This window comes from Mchenga conophoros, linkage group LG9 (assembly GCF_057382185.1).
Source record: "Mchenga conophoros isolate Kocher_MC1m ecotype Shallow Benthic linkage group LG9, M_conophoros_male_GT1.1, whole genome shotgun sequence".
Classification (NCBI taxonomy): domain Eukaryota; kingdom Metazoa; phylum Chordata; class Actinopteri; order Cichliformes; family Cichlidae; genus Mchenga; species Mchenga conophoros.
The window spans coordinates 36155249-36171879 of NC_140534.1; the positions used below are offsets into that span (position 1 = coordinate 36155249).

The following is a 16631-nucleotide window of genomic DNA, read 5'->3' on the forward strand; positions in this document are numbered from 1 at the left end:
ATTCTGACCAAAGGGTGGCGCTGTTTGGAGTGCACGGTGTGCGAAGCCTGCGGTGAGGCCAGCGACCCTGGGCGACTGTTGCTATGTGATGACTGCGATATCAGTTACCATACCTACTGCCTGGACCCGCCCCTCCTCACGGTGCCTAAAGGAGCCTGGAAGTGCAAATGGTGGGTCTACCTGTCGCTCACCTGTGTGTCAGATCAGCTGATCAGCCCTCCCTCATGACTAAACGTGTCTCCTCATGTGAGTGAGACGACATCACCATAGCAACCAAGAAACACATTGGCTGAGAGCGTTTCCTCATGTTTGATGTCACATGACAGGACACGAGGTTCCACCAACCCTCAGCCAGCCAGAGCTCAGACTCTAATCACATGACACATAACACGAAAGGTAAGAGCTGACGGGTGCTGGTTGCTCTCTCCTCAGGTGTGTGTGGTGTGTGCAGTGTGGCTCCGCCTCCCCCGGGCTGCGCTGCGAGTGGCAGAGTAACTACAGCCTGTGCGGGCCGTGCTGCAGCCTAAGCCACTGTCCCGTCTGCCAGCGAGCGTACCTGCAGGACGACCTCATCCTGCAGTGCCAGCAGTGCGACAGGTAACACCCGCTCAGGTGTGGGGTCTCGGCGGGTTCGTCGGTCAGGCCCGGGGTCACCATCGGCTAATGTGTGTGTGTGTGTGTGTGCGCACGCAGGTGGGTCCACGCTACGTGTCAGGGTCTGACCACTGAGGAGGACGTGGAGGCCGCTGCTGACGAAGGATTTGACTGTTCGCTGTGCAGGACGCACGGACGCAGCCCCTACGGTGAACACACACACACACACACACACACACACACACACACACACACACACACACACTTGTTGTGAAGCTTGAGGCTGACGTGTGTGTCTGTTTCAGGGAGGACGGAGTTGTTGGCGCCCTTCATGGCTCAGATCGTCTCCAGGATCAGGGAACCCGGTCAGTGCCCCACTCTGTGGTAGTCAAGCAACGGCCCGTGGTCCTAATCCAAGCCCCCCCACGCCTCCACTGGAGGCTCAGATTGTCCTCTGATAAGAAACAACCACTGAGGTGGATCCAGGGTCGCGTCTGATGGTCTCCTGTCTGTGCAGATATTCACTCTGTAGACACTAGGGGGCGATCCAAACAGCCTCCCTCGTGGGAGCTTTCTTCTTGTGTCAAACATACGGCTTGGGGGCTAGAAGCAGCCCTCCTAGGGTCGAGTCTGGCCCTGTGGATGGCAGTAAAGCTCACGTATGAACCTTTCATAGTCTCTCAGCTCTGAGGGAACCTGATGTGATGATGTCAGTTTTTGGTTTGTTTCATGTCTCCAAACATCCAAAGCATTGATTTTTCTCCCATCTGAAACAAACTGAAGCAGCTTAAAATGCAGCTCATCACACATGAGTGAAGTGGATCACACTGGGGGTCCTGGGATGGGCAAACAACGTGAGGAGGTCATGAAAGTTTGGTGTTTTCTGATCAAAGCGGTCAGACGGCGGTCGTTTGTGCTCCTGGAGAACGTTTCCGTCTGAGCGCTTTGATCCAAGCAAAGCTGTTTGATGAAGAGAAAATCGTGTCTGTTTGCAGACTCAAAGACGTACGCTCAGGACGGGGTCTGCCTGACCGAGTCGGGCCTGTCTCACCTGCAGTCTCTGGTCGAACCTCTGACGTCGCCGCGCAGGTGGCGCAGGTAAGGCCGCCGCCCTCTCGTGCTGCGCCGTCAGGTCGATGTGGGCGGGCATGACGCTCTGCTTCCTGTCTGCAGGTGTAAACCCAAACTGAAGCTGAGGATCATCAACCAGAACAGCGTGTCCGTCCTGCAGACCCCAGTGGACGCCGAGCTGGACCATGGCAGAGGTCAGTCACCGTTACGCTTGCTCAGGTGTGGAGTTTCTCACCTGAACGTGTGACCTGCATGGCTTCATTCTGCAGGCTGAAGTGTGTTTTAGCCACGAGCAAGTTCGTGTTGTGCTCGAGGTCACGCCGAGTTCGCTGGACTGCTGACCTTTGACCCAGCTGAGCTGCCTTCAGGTTCATGTTTCTTCTCTGACTTTACAGCATCAGATCAAAGGAGGTCATTCAGTCTTTGCAGAGGCTCTTATTTTGAATGTGATTCTGTCTGACTTCCTGTGCTCATTGTTAATAGACTGTGTTATTGGTTGGGTGGTTTAAAGTCACATGATGCTAAAGCTTCCTGTCAGCAGGTGTACTGACGCTCTTCAGAGTCTGCATATGTAACCAAGGTTACCTTGTTTGTTTAGATTTAGGATTGTGGGCGGAGTCGTCGTGTTCTGTGACCTCGTGAATAAACGTGCTCGCCGTGGTTGTGAATATGACATCATTTCAGCGTTAGCACCGCCATCATGAACTCTATTTAAACGGGCTGAAAACAATGCTAACTATGTGTTCACTGCAGCTCCGCTCGACTGCGAGATGAAATCTGACTCCAGCCCCGAACGAGATCACGTCCAAGACGATGACGTCACCAAGGAGCCCGATGTCGCTGACGGCAACAAGAAGAGGAAACGGAAACCCTACAGGCCAGGTGAAGAGGGGGCGGGGCCTGGGATAGGTCAGAGCAGGGTTCTGTGCGGACATGTCTCCATGCCAACCAGTCTGTGTTTGTATGTGTCTCAGGTATCGGCGGCTTCATGGTGCGTCAGCGTGGCGCCAAGGCAGGGGTGGGTCCAAACCGCATCAAGCTGTGCAGGAAGGATTCGACGGAGATGCTGCCGGGCCGGGATGAAGGTGAGACGCCTCTCGCCTGTGGACACGCCCACCTTTCACCCACTGCTGATGTCACAAACAAACTCTGTGTTTTGATTGCAGACGTTGCCATGGAAATGGCACCCACGATCACTGACCAGACATCAGAGAAGTCGAAGAAGAGGTACAGGAAGAAGAAAACGAAGCTGGAGGAGACCTTTCCCTCTTACCTGCAGGTAACGCTCGCTCACTCACTCACACGCTCGCTCGCTCGCTCTCTCACTCGCTCTCTCTCTCTCTCACACAGTCTCTCTCTCTCACACACTCGCTCTCTCTCTCTCTCACACAGTCTCTCTCTCTCACACACTCGCTCTCTCTCTCTCTCACACACTCGCTCTCTCTCTCTCTCACACAGTCTCTCTCTCTCACACACTCGCTCTCTCTCTCTCTCACACACTCGCTCTCTCTCTCTCTCACACACACTCTCTCTCACTCTCTCACACACACTCTCTCTCTCTCTCTTTCACACAGACTCTCTCTCTCTCTCACACAGTCTCTCTCTCTCTCACACACTCGCTCTCTCTCACTCGCTCTCTCTCACTCGCTCTCTCTCTCTCGCTCTCTCTCTCGCTCTCTTTCACACAGTCTCTCTCACTCGCTCTCTCTCACTCGCTCTCTCTCTCGCTCTCTTTCACACAGTCTCTCTCACTCGCTCTCTCTCTCTCTCTCTCTTTCACACAGTCTCTCTCTCTCTCTCTCACACAGTCTCTCTCTCTCTCTCTCTCACACACTCTCTCTCTCTCTCTCTCTCTCTCTCACACACTCGCTCTCTCTCTCTCACACACTCGCTCTCTCTCTCTCACACACTCGCTCTCTCACTCTCTCACACACTCTCTCTCTCTCTCACTCTCTCACACACTCTCTCTCTCTCTTTCACACAGACTCTCTCTCTCTCTCACACAGTCTCTCTCTCTCACTCGCTCTCTCTCACTCGCTCTCTCTCACTCGCTCTCTCTCACTCGCTCTCTCTCACTCGCTCTCTCTCTCTCTCTTTCACACAGACTCTCTCTCTCTCTCACACAGTCTCTCTCTCTCTCTCACTCGCTCTCTCTCACTCGCTCTCTCTCACTCGCTCTCTCTCACTCGCTCTCTCTCTCTTTCACACAGTCTCTCTCTCTCTCTCTTTCACACAGTCTCTCTCTCTCTCTCTTTCACACAGTCTCTCTCTCTCTCTCTCACACACTCGCTCTCTCTCACACACTCGCTCTCTCTCACTCGCGCTCTCTCTCACTCGCTCTCTCTCTCACTCGCTCTCTCTCTCACACACTCGCTCTCTCTCTCACACACACTCTCTCTCTCTCTCTTTCACACAGTCTCTCTCTCTCTCTCTCTTTCACACACTCTCTCTCTCTCTCTCTCTCTCTCTCTCTTTCACACTCTCTCTCTCTCTCTCTCTCTCTCTCTCTCTCTCTCTCTTTCTCTCTTTCACACACTCTCTCTCTCTCTCTCTCTCTCTCTCTCTCTTTCACACACTCTCTCTCTCTCTCTCTCTCTCTTTCACACACTCTCTCTCTCTCTCTCTCTCTCTCTCTCTTTCACACTCTCTCTCTCTCTCTTTCACACACTCTCTCTCTCTCGCTCACACACACACACACACACACACTCGCTCTCTCTCTCTTTCACACACTCTCTCTCTCTCTCTCTCACTCTCTCTCTCTCTCTCTCTCTCTCTTTCACACACTCTCTCTCTCTCTCTCTCTCTTTCACACACTCTCTCTCTCTCTCTCTCTCTTTCACACACTCTCTCTCTCTCTCTCTCTCTTTCACACACTCTCTCTCTCTCTCTCTCTCTTTCACACACTCTCTCTCTCTCTCTCTCTCTTTCACACACTCTCTCTCTCTCTCTCTCTTTCACACACTCTCTCTCTCTCTCTCTCTCTTTCACACACTCTCTCTCTCTCTCTCTCTTTCACACACACTCTCTCTCTCTCACTCACACACTCTCTCTCTCTCTCTCTTTCACACACTCTCTCTCTCTCTCTCTCTTTCACACACTCTCTCTCTCTCTCTCTCTTTCACACACTCTCTCTCTCTCTCTCTCTTTCACACACTCTCTCTCTCTCTCTTTCACACACTCTCTCTCTCTCTCTCTCTTTCACACACTCTCTCTCTCTCTCTCTCTCTTTCACACACTCTCTCTCTCTCTCTCTCTTTCACACACTCTCTCTCTCTCTCTCTCTCTTTCACACACTCTCTCTCTCTCTCTCTCTTTCACACACACTCTCTCTCTCTCTCTCTCTTTCACACACTCTCTCTCTCTCTCTCTCTCTTTCACACACTCTCTCTCTCTCTCTCTTTCACACACTCTCTCTCTCTCTCTCTCTTTCACACACTCTCTCTCTCTCTCTCTCTTTCACACACTCTCTCTCTCTCTCTCTCTTTCACACACTCTCTCTCTCTCTCTCTCTTTCACACACACTCTCTCTCTCTCACTCACACACTCTCTCTCTCTCTCTCTCTCTTTCACACACACTCGCTCTCTCTCACTCACACACTCTCTCTCTCTCTCTCTCTCTTTCACACACTCTCTCTCTCTCTCTCTCTTTCACACACACTCGCTCTCTCTCACTCACACACTCTCTCTCTCTCTCTCTCTCTTTCACACACTCTCTCTCTCTCTCTCTCTCTTTCACACACTCTCTCTCTCTCTCTCTCTCACTCACACACTCTCTCTCTCTCTCTCTCTCTTTCACACACTCTCTCTCTCTCTCTCTCTCTTTCACACACTCTCTCTCTCTCTCTCTCTTTCACACACTCTCTCTCTCTCTCTCTCTCTCTCTCTCTCTTTCACACACTCGCTCTCTCTCTCTCTCTCTCTCTCTCTCGCTCACACACACACACACTCGCTCTCTCGCTCACACACACACACACACACAATGAGAATCCCTGCACTCTGATTGGCTGATTCCTCCTCTCTCCAGGAGGCATTTTTTGGTCGAGATCTTCTCGATCGAAGCCGACAGGTGGACAGGGGGGCGGGGCCAGAAGCAGCAGCCAGTAGCCAACCAAGACCAGCGACAAGTAACCTGAAAGGCCCAACTCCTGGATTTCAGGCCCCTCCCCTCTCTGGCGCCAGCACGAAGGTGGCAGCGCTGCGTGAGTTACTGCTTTGTTTACGTTTTTATCAGCATTTCATCCTCACTCATCATTGGCTGAGGAGCTTGGTAGAGGATGATGCCACTTCCTGTTGACGGACAGAAAGTGTCATGACCTTTACTCGTAGGGGCTCAAAATGTGGTCATAAATATTTTGTACTTGTAAATCAGGATTTGTATGTGTAAAAAGATTTGTGTGTGGACTTAGCCCAAAAAACCCTGCAAGTTACAAGTACGAATTTTGACCCCATTTTTCTTCCTTTAAGCTGATTGGTCAATTCCATGTCAATCACAAATGTAACGATCCAATCAGAGAACAGATGGGTTTGGCTGTCGGAGGGGCGCTTTTTTTGAACTGCAGGTCTTTGAAGGGAATAAATGCCCTTTTACATGCCAACCCAGCGTTTTCCTTCATCACCACGAAGGAAAACAGTCTGTGGTCGTCCGAGTTTGGTGATTTTTGTGTCACAGGTCTACGTGTTTAATACAGGGACTTCCACAGCCTTTTCAACAGCGCTGCGGACGCGGGGTGGGGGCGGGCAGTGTTTTGTAAATGACATGTCTGTGAAGGTTCTCAGTCATCCAGGTCATCGTAGTCAAAGGAGCTTGGAAAGAAAAGCGTCTGGACTTCTTTAAGTTGCTTGAAGACGTTTCACCTCTCATCTGAGAAGCTTCTTCAGTTCTAAGGTCAAATGGTGGAGAGTCCCAGATATAAACCTAGTGGGAGTTTCCCCCCACAGAGGGACAAAAGGACCCCTGATGATCCTCTAATCGCCTGAGCCAAGGTGGGAAACTGGGCGTGGGTCCCAATCAGCCAGAGTTTCGGGTGAGTTCATTGTGAAACCTGGCCCCACCTTATCATGCGATTTCCTGAGGTCAGATGGCCCAGGATGTGAGTGGGCGTTAAGGCGTCTGGGAAGGATCTCAAAACTGGATTATAGATGGCAGAGAGTTGGTGTCGTAAACCCCGCCTCTGTTCAAAGATGGTCGCTCACAGTGGACATAGATGGCTTCTTTCACTCCTCTTTCAAACCATCTGTCCTCTCTGTCCAAAATGTGAACATTGGCATCCTCAAAGAGTGACCTTTGACCTTTAGATGCAGATGGACTGCTGAGTCTGTAAATGACAGTCTTCATTACAAAGCTTTCTTCGTTATGAATTAGCATACATGTTTTTATTGAACATTTGAAGAACCAGCAAAAAAACCCCAGAAACTCTTGTAGTTCACATAAAGTCAGAGATAGAAAAGACAAGGAGCAGGTGCATCTAGCGCAGGTAGAGCTGCTGCAAAACCCCACAGAGCCCAGCAGCCAGCAACAAATTCTGGATCCTTGGCTTTTAGTTAGCAGTTAGCATTAGCAGCACATCCTGCGTCCGATGTGAAAGGACTTTTATGCTGCGCACTGTGACTCACAGCAATGGTCCCGGGTCAGCCCTGACTTTGTGTTAAACTAATCCTAAAGTAATAATGTATTTCTAACCACTGATATAGCACAACTTTTTCCTTTCAACAGCTGCTGAAAGTTAGGGGACCTAGCTGCTATCGGATATTTATATAGAGATTACCCTTCAAGGACCTGCAGTTCAAAAAAGTGCCCCTCCGACAGCCAAACCCATCTGTTCTCTGATTGGATTGTTTCATTTGTGATTGACATGACATTGACCAATCAGCTTAAAGGAAGAAAAATAGGGTCAAAATTCGTAGTTGTAACTTGCAGGGTTTTTTGGGCTAAGTCCACACACAAATCTTTTTTACACATACAAAACTGATTTACAAGTACAAAATATTTATGACCACATTTTGAGCCCATATACTCGGGCTTCTGAATTGTGAGTGAATCGTGTTTGTGTGTGTGTGTGTGTGTGTGTGTGACCATCCAGCCGGGTCGGATGGCGGTCTCGTGGATCTGTCAGACATCCTGAACACCGACCCTCACATCCTCGCCACCGGACACACAGGTACTCCCATCAGCCCCTTCACCCTCTGCCCACTCAGGGACCACACCAACGAAGAAGAGCTCACACCATAACTGTGTGTATTTGTTTCCAGGTCAGTTCCAGGTGGAGCGCTCCCCGTCTCCATTTGGTAAGACTCCCCAGGAAGACCACCTCCTCCTCCTCCTCCTCCTCCGTCTCACTTTGGTTCAGTTTTGTGTTTCTGGACGGCCAAAATAAATTTAATAAACTACAAAATGAAACGGCTGCAGTTCCTCTGACGTCCAGCAGAGGCAACAGCCTGGAGCCTTCTGAAACTTTTCTTCCTCTTCTGCTCCTGTTTGTTCTCCTCCTCCTGTCCTGTGATATAACGGCCTGAATCATCTTCTTCTCCTGCAGAGATCAGACTCATTCTTCTTCTGCTGCTTCCTGCTGACCTCCAGTCTGTCCATGCATCTGTCTCTCTTATTTAACCCCCTTCCCCTCTCTCAGCAGGTCTGGACATCAGCTCTGTGGCGCATGATGCCTCTTTGACTTCTGAGCCAATGGGAAGCAGTGGGCGTGTCCAGAGGGCAATGCAGGAAGAGCCTCTGGACGCCATCTTGAGTCCTGAGCTTGATAAGATGGTCACTGATGGTGAGTTGAAGAGGGTCTGAGAAGCAGGAAACAGGAAGTGCTCACAGATTCTAGAGCAGCTGATTGACGAGTGTTCTTCTGTTTCAGGTGCCATCCTTAGCAAGCTCTACAAGATCCCAGGTAAGACCGAGCACCTGTGTGGGCGTCAGCGCCATACGTCAGCCAAGGGTTTGGTCAATCATCTTAGTTAGATTAATAATCAGAAACAGGGACAGGTCAGCTGACAGCAGAGCGACTGAAAAGGGAAGTTGGCACTTGGCTTCAAACGTATTCGTTATTAAATGTTGAGCAGCTGCTTCTGCACAGACAGCATCACATGGATACAAGTGACGCTGTCATGACCTCGTTAGTCCCGTTGATGAGTCGGTGCTCGTCACCATCACGCTGTCATTGAAAGCTCATGTCACGTCATCCATGCTGACCGATGCTGGTGTGTGTGTGTGTGCGCAGAGCTGGAGGGAAAGGACGTGGAGGAGGTGTTCACTGCTGTCCTCAGTCCAGACAGCAGCAACAGCCAATCAGAGCAGAGTCAGCACACACATGCGGCTGCTGGGAGCAAGATGCACAACACAGGTACAGACACGCACACAGGTACAGACACGCACACAGGTACAGACTAGAGATGGACCGATCCGATATTACGTATCGGTATCGGTCCGATACTGACCTAAATTACTGGATCGGATATCGGAGAAAAATAAAAAATGTAATCCGATCCATTAAATATCACGAAAGCACCTCACAAAACTTGCAACACGCCGTAACTCACCTCAGAACGTTAGCAGTCGGAGCAGTATGCATCACGTGATAGAGCGGCTGTGGCACGCGGGACCTGTCGGTGGTCTGGATAGCATTTGGAGCTTCGCTAGCAACCCGGCATTTCATCTCCGACAAAGTTATCCCCGAGAGAAGTAAAGCAAGTGTGTAAGTCCATCTCTGAATGTTTGTAAAGCATTCCTGCGTTAAGCTTAACGAGCGACTGCCTCTCCTCTCCGGCTGCTACTTCAATCATGAAACTGCTTAATGATCAGCTGATCGGCTTTTCTGTCGCGAGTCCGTGTCTCTAGTTTGCTTTTGGCCCACTTTGCACCAGAAAGAGGAAACCAGCGGCTGAACAACAGCAGCACGTTTAAGCTTGATCAGCTGTTGTTAGAATGTATTTAATATTACTTTCTACTCGAGGATCTTTTTCTACGTAGCTGACACTGGTAACTGTGCAGGGGCGGATCTAGCAAAGTTTAGCCAGGGGGGCCGATAGGGCATTAACAGGGAAAAGGGGCACAAAGACATACTTTTCTTTCTTATTCTCATTTAAAATGTCTAGCTTTTAATAAATAATTATCTGACACCCAAAGTTTTAATTTGATGTAAAATGAATAGAAGTCAATTACTGTATATAGTAACTATTAAGTCTAATATATATACCCTAGTAAGCTATAGTACTTTTTCCTTTGGGAAGGTACCATCTGTGCAGTCTGCAATTTTGTTGAAGAAAGATGTTGAATCTATTTAATATTTCTTGAAAAATAATTGATTTCTGTGCATTTTTTTTCACACTGCATCAATGAAACTTTTTTTTTTGCATACAGGTATAACAGAATAGCTTTAGTGTAGTTGTTGTTTTAAACTTGAGTATGAACTTATACAAAATGCAGCAAGATATTAAAAAACAGTTTTGTTGATTAAAAAACACTATATCGGATTCATATCGGTATCGGCAGATATCCAAATTTATGATATCGGTATCGGACATAAAAAAGTGGTATCGTGCCATCTCTAGTACAGACACGCACACAGACACGCACAGGTACACAGTGACCTCTGTCTGAAGGCGTTGGTGATATTTCAGAATAATAAAAACTACAAACATGAGAGCCGTGTTACGTGGCTATGTCACTAACGTCATGTAACCAAAGGTTAGCTGAATTTAACTGTTTCAGTTTCCTCGTTATGCTGACATTTGTCTGCTCGATGTTTGAGTGAGATACAAACTCATGACGCCGCTTTGCTTCGACCGTCCACCATTTTTCCCAAACATTTCTTCGACCTGCAAGCTGTCTCGCCATCGTTTTTGTTGATAAGTATGAACCTAAAAACAGTTTGAGGGTTCGACTGAGCTCTCTTTGAACCTTCCAATCACCTATGATCACCTTTCAGGTGCCGTGCCGTTTCCTCGCCTCCCACTGATGAACGGCCTCTCACCAGCTGCTCCTCCTATGATGCCCGGTGTCCAGGGTCCAGTCAGCTTTAGGGTCCTCCCTACCGAAAACCCCGCCCCCATCCAGGGCCCCACCTCTGCATTAGTTCCAGCCAATCAGCAGGCTCCAGCTGGTGAGGGCGAGCAGGATGCGCTGTCAACGGCTCAGAGGAGCACGCTGAAGTGGGAGAAGGAGGAGAGTCTGGGAGAGATGGCCACCGTCGCTCCGGTGCTCTACTGCAACACCAACTTCCCCCAGCTTAAGCAGCAGTACCCAGGTACACACACACACACACACACACACTGTGTTCAGTGTGTTGACAGAGCTAACAGCTGTTTCCTGTATCAGACTGGCCCACCAGAGTGAAGCAGATCACCAAGCTGTGGAGAAAGGCCAGCGCTCAGGACAGAGCCCCCTACGTGGTGAGTTCCTCCTCCTCCTCACTGTGTGGAGGACTCTGAGAGCTGAGGAAACGTTATAAAAGCGTATAGGAGCCTGTTCATAGGACCTTCGTCCTGTCAACAGGCCCTTGTGTCCTTTTGAGTGGTTTCCAGAGTGTTGATCAAAGGTGTCCATTTGAAGCAGCAGGGTCATCTTCCAGCTCCGGACCCTTCAAGGACGATCAGGTGCGATCAGTGTCCACACTGTCACAGTGTCCTTGTTCTGTAACAGTGTGGACACTGATTACAGTGGATCTGATCCCAGTGCTGTAAAGATTAGGAACTTTGAGCCACGTGCCTGCTCATCAACCATGATGGCGTTCGTTTAGCGTCCTCGCCATCTCTGACCACGTGCTGTTTTCCCTCTGCAGCAAAAAGCTCGGGACAATCGAGCGGCTCAACGCATCAACAAAGTGCAGCTGTCCAATGACCCGCTCAAACGCCACCCGCCCTCACAGCAGCAGCTGTCCGCGCCGCTGGGACCCTTTGACACTGTTTCCATGGAGATAGAGATGCCGTTCAAGGACCCGCTGAGGCCCAAGGAGTCGGAGCAGGAGCAGGAGTGGAAGTTCAGACAGGTGAGCAGAGCCCGAGAGCGCCACACGTCCAGGTGTCCGTTATGGTGACGTAGCAGCAGAGCGAGAAACCAACAACCAGACTCTAGTCAGAAAACACCTGATTTACCAGAAACACACTTTAGTGATGCAAACAGCAGCGCAATGCATGATGGGACACAGAGCGCTGCCTGCTGGTTGTAGACACACTGTGAGGGTGCTCTTTAAAATTAGTCACGCAAATGTTTCTGCACAACAAGTCAGCAGGCTGCACGCCACCGCTTCAACCTCGAGACCGTCGCGCAGACTAAATCGCCATAGAAACAATCCGTACTCACTCAAAGGCTGGCGCTGGTTTCCAGCTCTCAGTAGTAACCATGGTAACCAGAAGGCAGCACGCCGTGGGGTGTATTTGTGATAAAGATGATGCTGTGATGTGCATGCCCGCTGAGCCGCCCTCCCTCACACTAACGTCTCTGATGTCATTGAAAAGGGAGGGGTTAAAGACAGAGGGGAAGCCGATAAGAAGAGGCAGGAAATCCCCCCCCAAAGCAAAAAATCTCCAACAGATACAGATTGTCCCTGCCAGGCATCCGTAGCAGCTCCGGTAAGACCTCAAGGCCAACCTGTCGGAGGCAGACTTCCTGGATCCACGAGCCTCTGAAACCCTCTGACCTCACCTCTTCACTCTGGAGCTCCACGAACTGTCGGGAACTTGTCAATCGGCCTTTAAGCGAGCCAATGGGGCGTCAGTCAGAGCCATCAAACTTCAACAGTTTAAATAAAGAGTGACGGAGCTCAAGACCCGGAGCTGAGCGAGGGTTTCAGAGCCGTGGAGCCGGCCTCAGCCTCGTCCTCCTCTCTGGGCCAAAGGACGGCTTAAATTTGAAGGAGGGAGGGAGGAAGAGGAGGGGTTAGCTCTGATCTGACACAACGTCACAAGTCTGTGCTGGCCCAGAGCTGGAGGCCGCGGCCCAAGTCTGCCTGCGAGCTGACTGCTTTTATTCTGAAGGGGTGCTGAGAATGGCTCCGGAAACTTCTGCTCTGCCTTCTCCAGACTCCTCCTTACAGCACCTCCACACAAACACATTCTGTCCGGTGTCCTCCATCCATGCATGTGAGGGAGGAGAGCTCAGGTCCAGACCTGCTCCACACTTACTCTATTAAAGTCTGTTTCCACGCACAGCTTCTTTTTCACTCGGCTTTATGGTTAAAATCACGTTTAAGGGTTGGAGGAGTTATGGGGACGTGACTCCTGGGATTTTATTCTGAAAGTCAGAACAAACTGGAGCCTCAAAAACGTCCAGCAGAGGCAGCAGTGAGTCGGTCCCCATACACTCCCATGTTAGTCAGACATGTTTACAGCTTTGTCTCTGTAGGGTTTCCCCTTTGTAACACCTGGTGTCATACCTCAGTCGTTCGGCGTAGCTGTGTCTGTCAGACCTCAGTGTTTCTGTGTTGACGTGTTTGAGCTCCACCTGTTGCCCTCACGCCTGTCGCTCTGTGTCCGCCTGTCTCCTCGCCCGTCCCTTCTGTTTTTCTCTCTCAGCAAATGCGTCAGAAGAGCAAGCAGCTCGCCAAGATGGAGGCCACCCAGAAGTTGGAGCAGGTGAAGAATGAGCAGCGGCAGCAGCAGCAGCTTCTGGCCAGCCAGCGCCTCTCAGGCCCCCAGTCGCCTGAATCTGGCAGCCTCAGCCCCGTGCCCACCGGAGGAAGCGCCTCCCCTCACCCGGGTCTCAGGGAGGGTCAGCCCAGGCAGCACCTCCTGCAGGGAAGTTCTGGACCAGCGGACGACATCTTCCTCCGGCCTCAAGCACCGCCCCCTTCTGGCTTTTCCTCACTCCCTCAATCCCCACATTCCTCCTCTCCCCTCCACCAGCCAGCATCTTCCCCCCAGATGTTCTCTCCCCCCTCCTCCCGCCCTTCCTCACCCTGGGACCCCTACAGTAAGGTTATAGGCACTCCTCGGCCCTCCTCTTCCCAGTCTGGAGGCCCCGCAGCCTCCCAGCAGCAGCATCACAGCTCCCTTAGCACCTCCCCAGCCCATGATGTCGTAGGCTCTCCTGCTCCATCCCCCGACTCCAAAACACCTGACGTCTTCAGAAGCCTCGGGCCACAACCAGGTAACCCCACCCCCGACCCTTCAGTCAGACATGCCGGCATCCGAGTGGCCGAAGCCTACCAGAAGACGAACGTGCGAGTCCCTGCGCCCGAGTCATGCAGTCGTCAACTGCTCCAGGGTGGTGTGTTTAAGGCCCCCATGCCCCCTCAGCAAGAGGCATTTGGTGGTGGAGGAGGAGCAGGGAGGAAGGACCTGTCAAGTTTTGCCCCCCCTCCTTCACAGGAGCCTCCCTTCCCCTCCAGCCCACTGTCAGGTCTGGGCTCCCCCCACCGTAGTCCCTACGCCCAAGCGCCCGGCACGCCCAGACCAGATTACACTCAGCAGATGTCCGACCCCTTCACCCAGCAGTCACCTATGACCTCCCGGCCGTCTCCGGATCCCTACACCAACCCTCAGACCCCTGGCACGCCGCGTCCCCACTCTGACCCCACATACCTCACCACACCGCCTGCGCTGAGACCAGACCAGTACAACCAGCAATCCATGAGCCGCCGTCCGTCCCCCTCTCACCCAACCCTCGATCCCTACGCCTCCAACCCGGGCACACCCCATCCAGCTGTCATCGACCGCTTCCCCCGATCACCAGGGAGTCAGCGGGCCGGCGACCCCTACGCACAGCCCACAGGTACACCGCGACCCTCGCCGGATCCCTACGCCCAGCAGCCCTCTACACCACGACCCCAGAAGACCCACGAGCCATTCAGCCAAACCCCAGTCGAGAGCTTAGCTCCTCAGCCTGCAGCTTCCGCTTCATCCCCTCTGGCTCCAGGAGACCCAGGGACCTTCACCCCAACGCCCCACCAGGTAACACCACAGCCCACGGCCTCTATTCTCTGACACAGAGTAGCGTCTTCTTCTACTCATCTTTTCTCTGGTCAGTTACAGCAGTCACCAGGAAGACAACAACAGGACTCATTTCCCAGAACCCCCAGCAGCCACACCCCAAAGCACCCTGAGATATCAGAAGAGAGCTTCTCTGCTTTAGCCAGTCACACTCCGGGTCACGATCCGTTTGAGCAGGGTCACATGACACCAGGCCGATCGCAAACCGACAAGACGGCAACCACTGAAATGTCTACTTTAGACGGGTCGATGAGCGTGCTGCCTCAGCTTGGTGACTCAGGGGAGAAGCTGAGACAGGTGAGAGGTGTTGTGAGTCCACGTTTGTCTGGTCGAGTGTTGCTGGTTCTCGTGTGTTTAGCGAGTTCATCTGTCCTCCTGTTTTCTCTGCAGCGTCAACGGCTTCGGGAGCTCATCCTGAGACAGCAGCAGCAGAAGAGCACGTTACGTCAGGAGAAGGGTCTGCAGGAACCGGCTCCTGGACTTGCTGCACCCCCGGCTGCTCCGACAGGATCCTCCCCTGGTTCTGGCACACCTCTTCACAACTGGTCGCAGGACGACTCCTCCAGCTCCACCTCCACCGCTTCCCCTGTCCAGACAGACCCATTTGGGCGCCCTCCGCCCCCGTATCCTGGCACGATACGGCCTGCCGGGGCTCCAGCCCTGAGGTTCCCTGGAGGGTTCCCAGGAGAACAGCAGAGGGGTTTTGCGCCCACCGAGGCTTCTTTCCCCAGACAGAGTCTCCCCAGAGAGCTGGGTGTCCAAGGACCAGGATCGAGGTGAGAGGAGCAGAAGAGTCCTGGTTGAGATCTGATGGTTTTTTGTGTGTTTGTGACTTACACTCGCTGCCCTCTACAGGTTTGGAGCTCCAGCTGGCCTCCATGACACTTTCCTGCGTGCACCCCTAGGATCAACGCCTGCCTCTGGGCTCGGTGCTGTGGAGGTTCGTGTTCAGATGAGGAGGCCAGTGCCCGGGGACTTCACCGCCATCCGTCCCCACGGGACTCCAAACGCTCACCCGCACATGATGCAAGGTCAGCACAGCTCCTCTGACTGGCCGATCAGTCAAAAATGTTGAAAATGAACTTGATTTATAAAAAAGTCTCTTTCCCCTCAGGTGTCCCCCAGCCCTTCCTCCCTCGCTCTCTCCCCATCCAGCAGCACAGCATCATGGGACAGCCCTACATTGAGCTTCGGCATCGCGCTCCAGAGAACCGCCTGAGGCTGCCCTTCTCTCTTCCTTCAGACCCCCACCCACCTGCCATCAGACCTGGTCCTGGGGCCAGGATGGGTGAGACGCTGATGGCTCAGCAGATGATGATGGCAGGCGCCGTGGAGCAGCTGAACCAGCAGGATCCTCAGCAGCAGCACCTTGGCCACACGGCGGCTCTGACTCAGACCGGCGAGCCGGCACTCTCGGGAGCCGATGGAATCGAGGAGCACCTGGAAGGGGAGGACTCGGCTGTGAAGGACCTGGAGGATGTAGAAGTGAAGGATCTGGTTGACCTGAACCTGAACCTCGACCCTGAAGATGGTATGAGCGATCGAGTCTGGGTTCACCTTGGCTAAATCCAGAAATTACACCTGTTCTGAAGCAAGTTATCGATCCTTCCTCACCTTGACTGACTCGTCCTCTAACTCTGTTTCAGGTAAAGAAGACCTGGACCTGGGTCCCAATGACCTCCACCTCGATGACTTCCTGCTGTCGGGGAAGTTTGACCTGATCGCCTATGCCGACCCTGAGCTCAACCTGGAGGACAAGAAGGACATGTTCAACGAGGAGCTGGATCTGGGCGAGCCAGCGGAGGAGAAGGAGAGCGGAGAGAGGAAGGATGGAGTTTGTGGTTCTAGAAAGACCGACAGCAGCTCCCACCTGGTCGGACAGATCAAACAGGAAGTGAGGGACGACAGCAAGACGGGGGCAGCTCGACCTGGGGTCCTCGCCACCAGCAAACCCCCGGGAGCTCTAGGACTTGAGGTTTCCTCTGTCCATCACATCAAGGTGGGACATTTTCAATTTATCAATAATAAATATTAATCAA

The 16631-nt window shown here is 52.2% G+C and overlaps 1 protein-coding gene across 11 annotated transcripts in view; it reads left to right on the forward strand.

Moving 5' to 3' along the window:
- The window catches only part of kmt2ca (lysine (K)-specific methyltransferase 2Ca), a 51351-nt gene that overhangs the window by 19031 nt on the left and 15689 nt on the right, over positions 1-16631 (forward strand). For 3 of the 11 annotated variants that reach the window (XM_085285643.1, XM_085285645.1, XM_085285653.1), the window contains 24 exons: positions 1-170; positions 433-597; positions 694-803; positions 900-959; positions 1590-1692; positions 1768-1859; positions 2419-2547; positions 2640-2944; positions 5690-5864; positions 7746-7823; positions 7915-7950; positions 8292-8435; positions 8523-8555; positions 8886-9008; positions 10593-10910; positions 10982-11055; positions 11445-11651; positions 12121-12234; positions 13177-14553; positions 14629-14889; positions 14983-15368; positions 15448-15623; positions 15707-16123; positions 16239-16591. The exon at positions 1-170 is cut by the window's left edge and continues 12 nt beyond it. In XM_085285643.1, the coding sequence (XP_085141769.1) occupies positions 1-170; positions 433-597; positions 694-803; positions 900-959; positions 1590-1692; positions 1768-1859; positions 2419-2547; positions 2640-2944; positions 5690-5864; positions 7746-7823; positions 7915-7950; positions 8292-8435; positions 8523-8555; positions 8886-9008; positions 10593-10910; positions 10982-11055; positions 11445-11651; positions 12121-12234; positions 13177-14553; positions 14629-14889; positions 14983-15368; positions 15448-15623; positions 15707-16123; positions 16239-16591 (5406 nt within the window). The remainder of the gene's footprint in view (positions 171-432; positions 598-693; positions 804-899; positions 960-1589; positions 1693-1767; positions 1860-2418; positions 2548-2639; positions 2945-5689; positions 5865-7745; positions 7824-7914; positions 7951-8291; positions 8436-8522; positions 8556-8885; positions 9009-10592; positions 10911-10981; positions 11056-11444; positions 11652-12120; positions 12235-13176; positions 14554-14628; positions 14890-14982; positions 15369-15447; positions 15624-15706; positions 16124-16238; positions 16592-16631) is intronic. The other 8 variants (XM_085285650.1, XM_085285647.1, XM_085285644.1 and 5 more) reach the window with 8 other exon arrangements.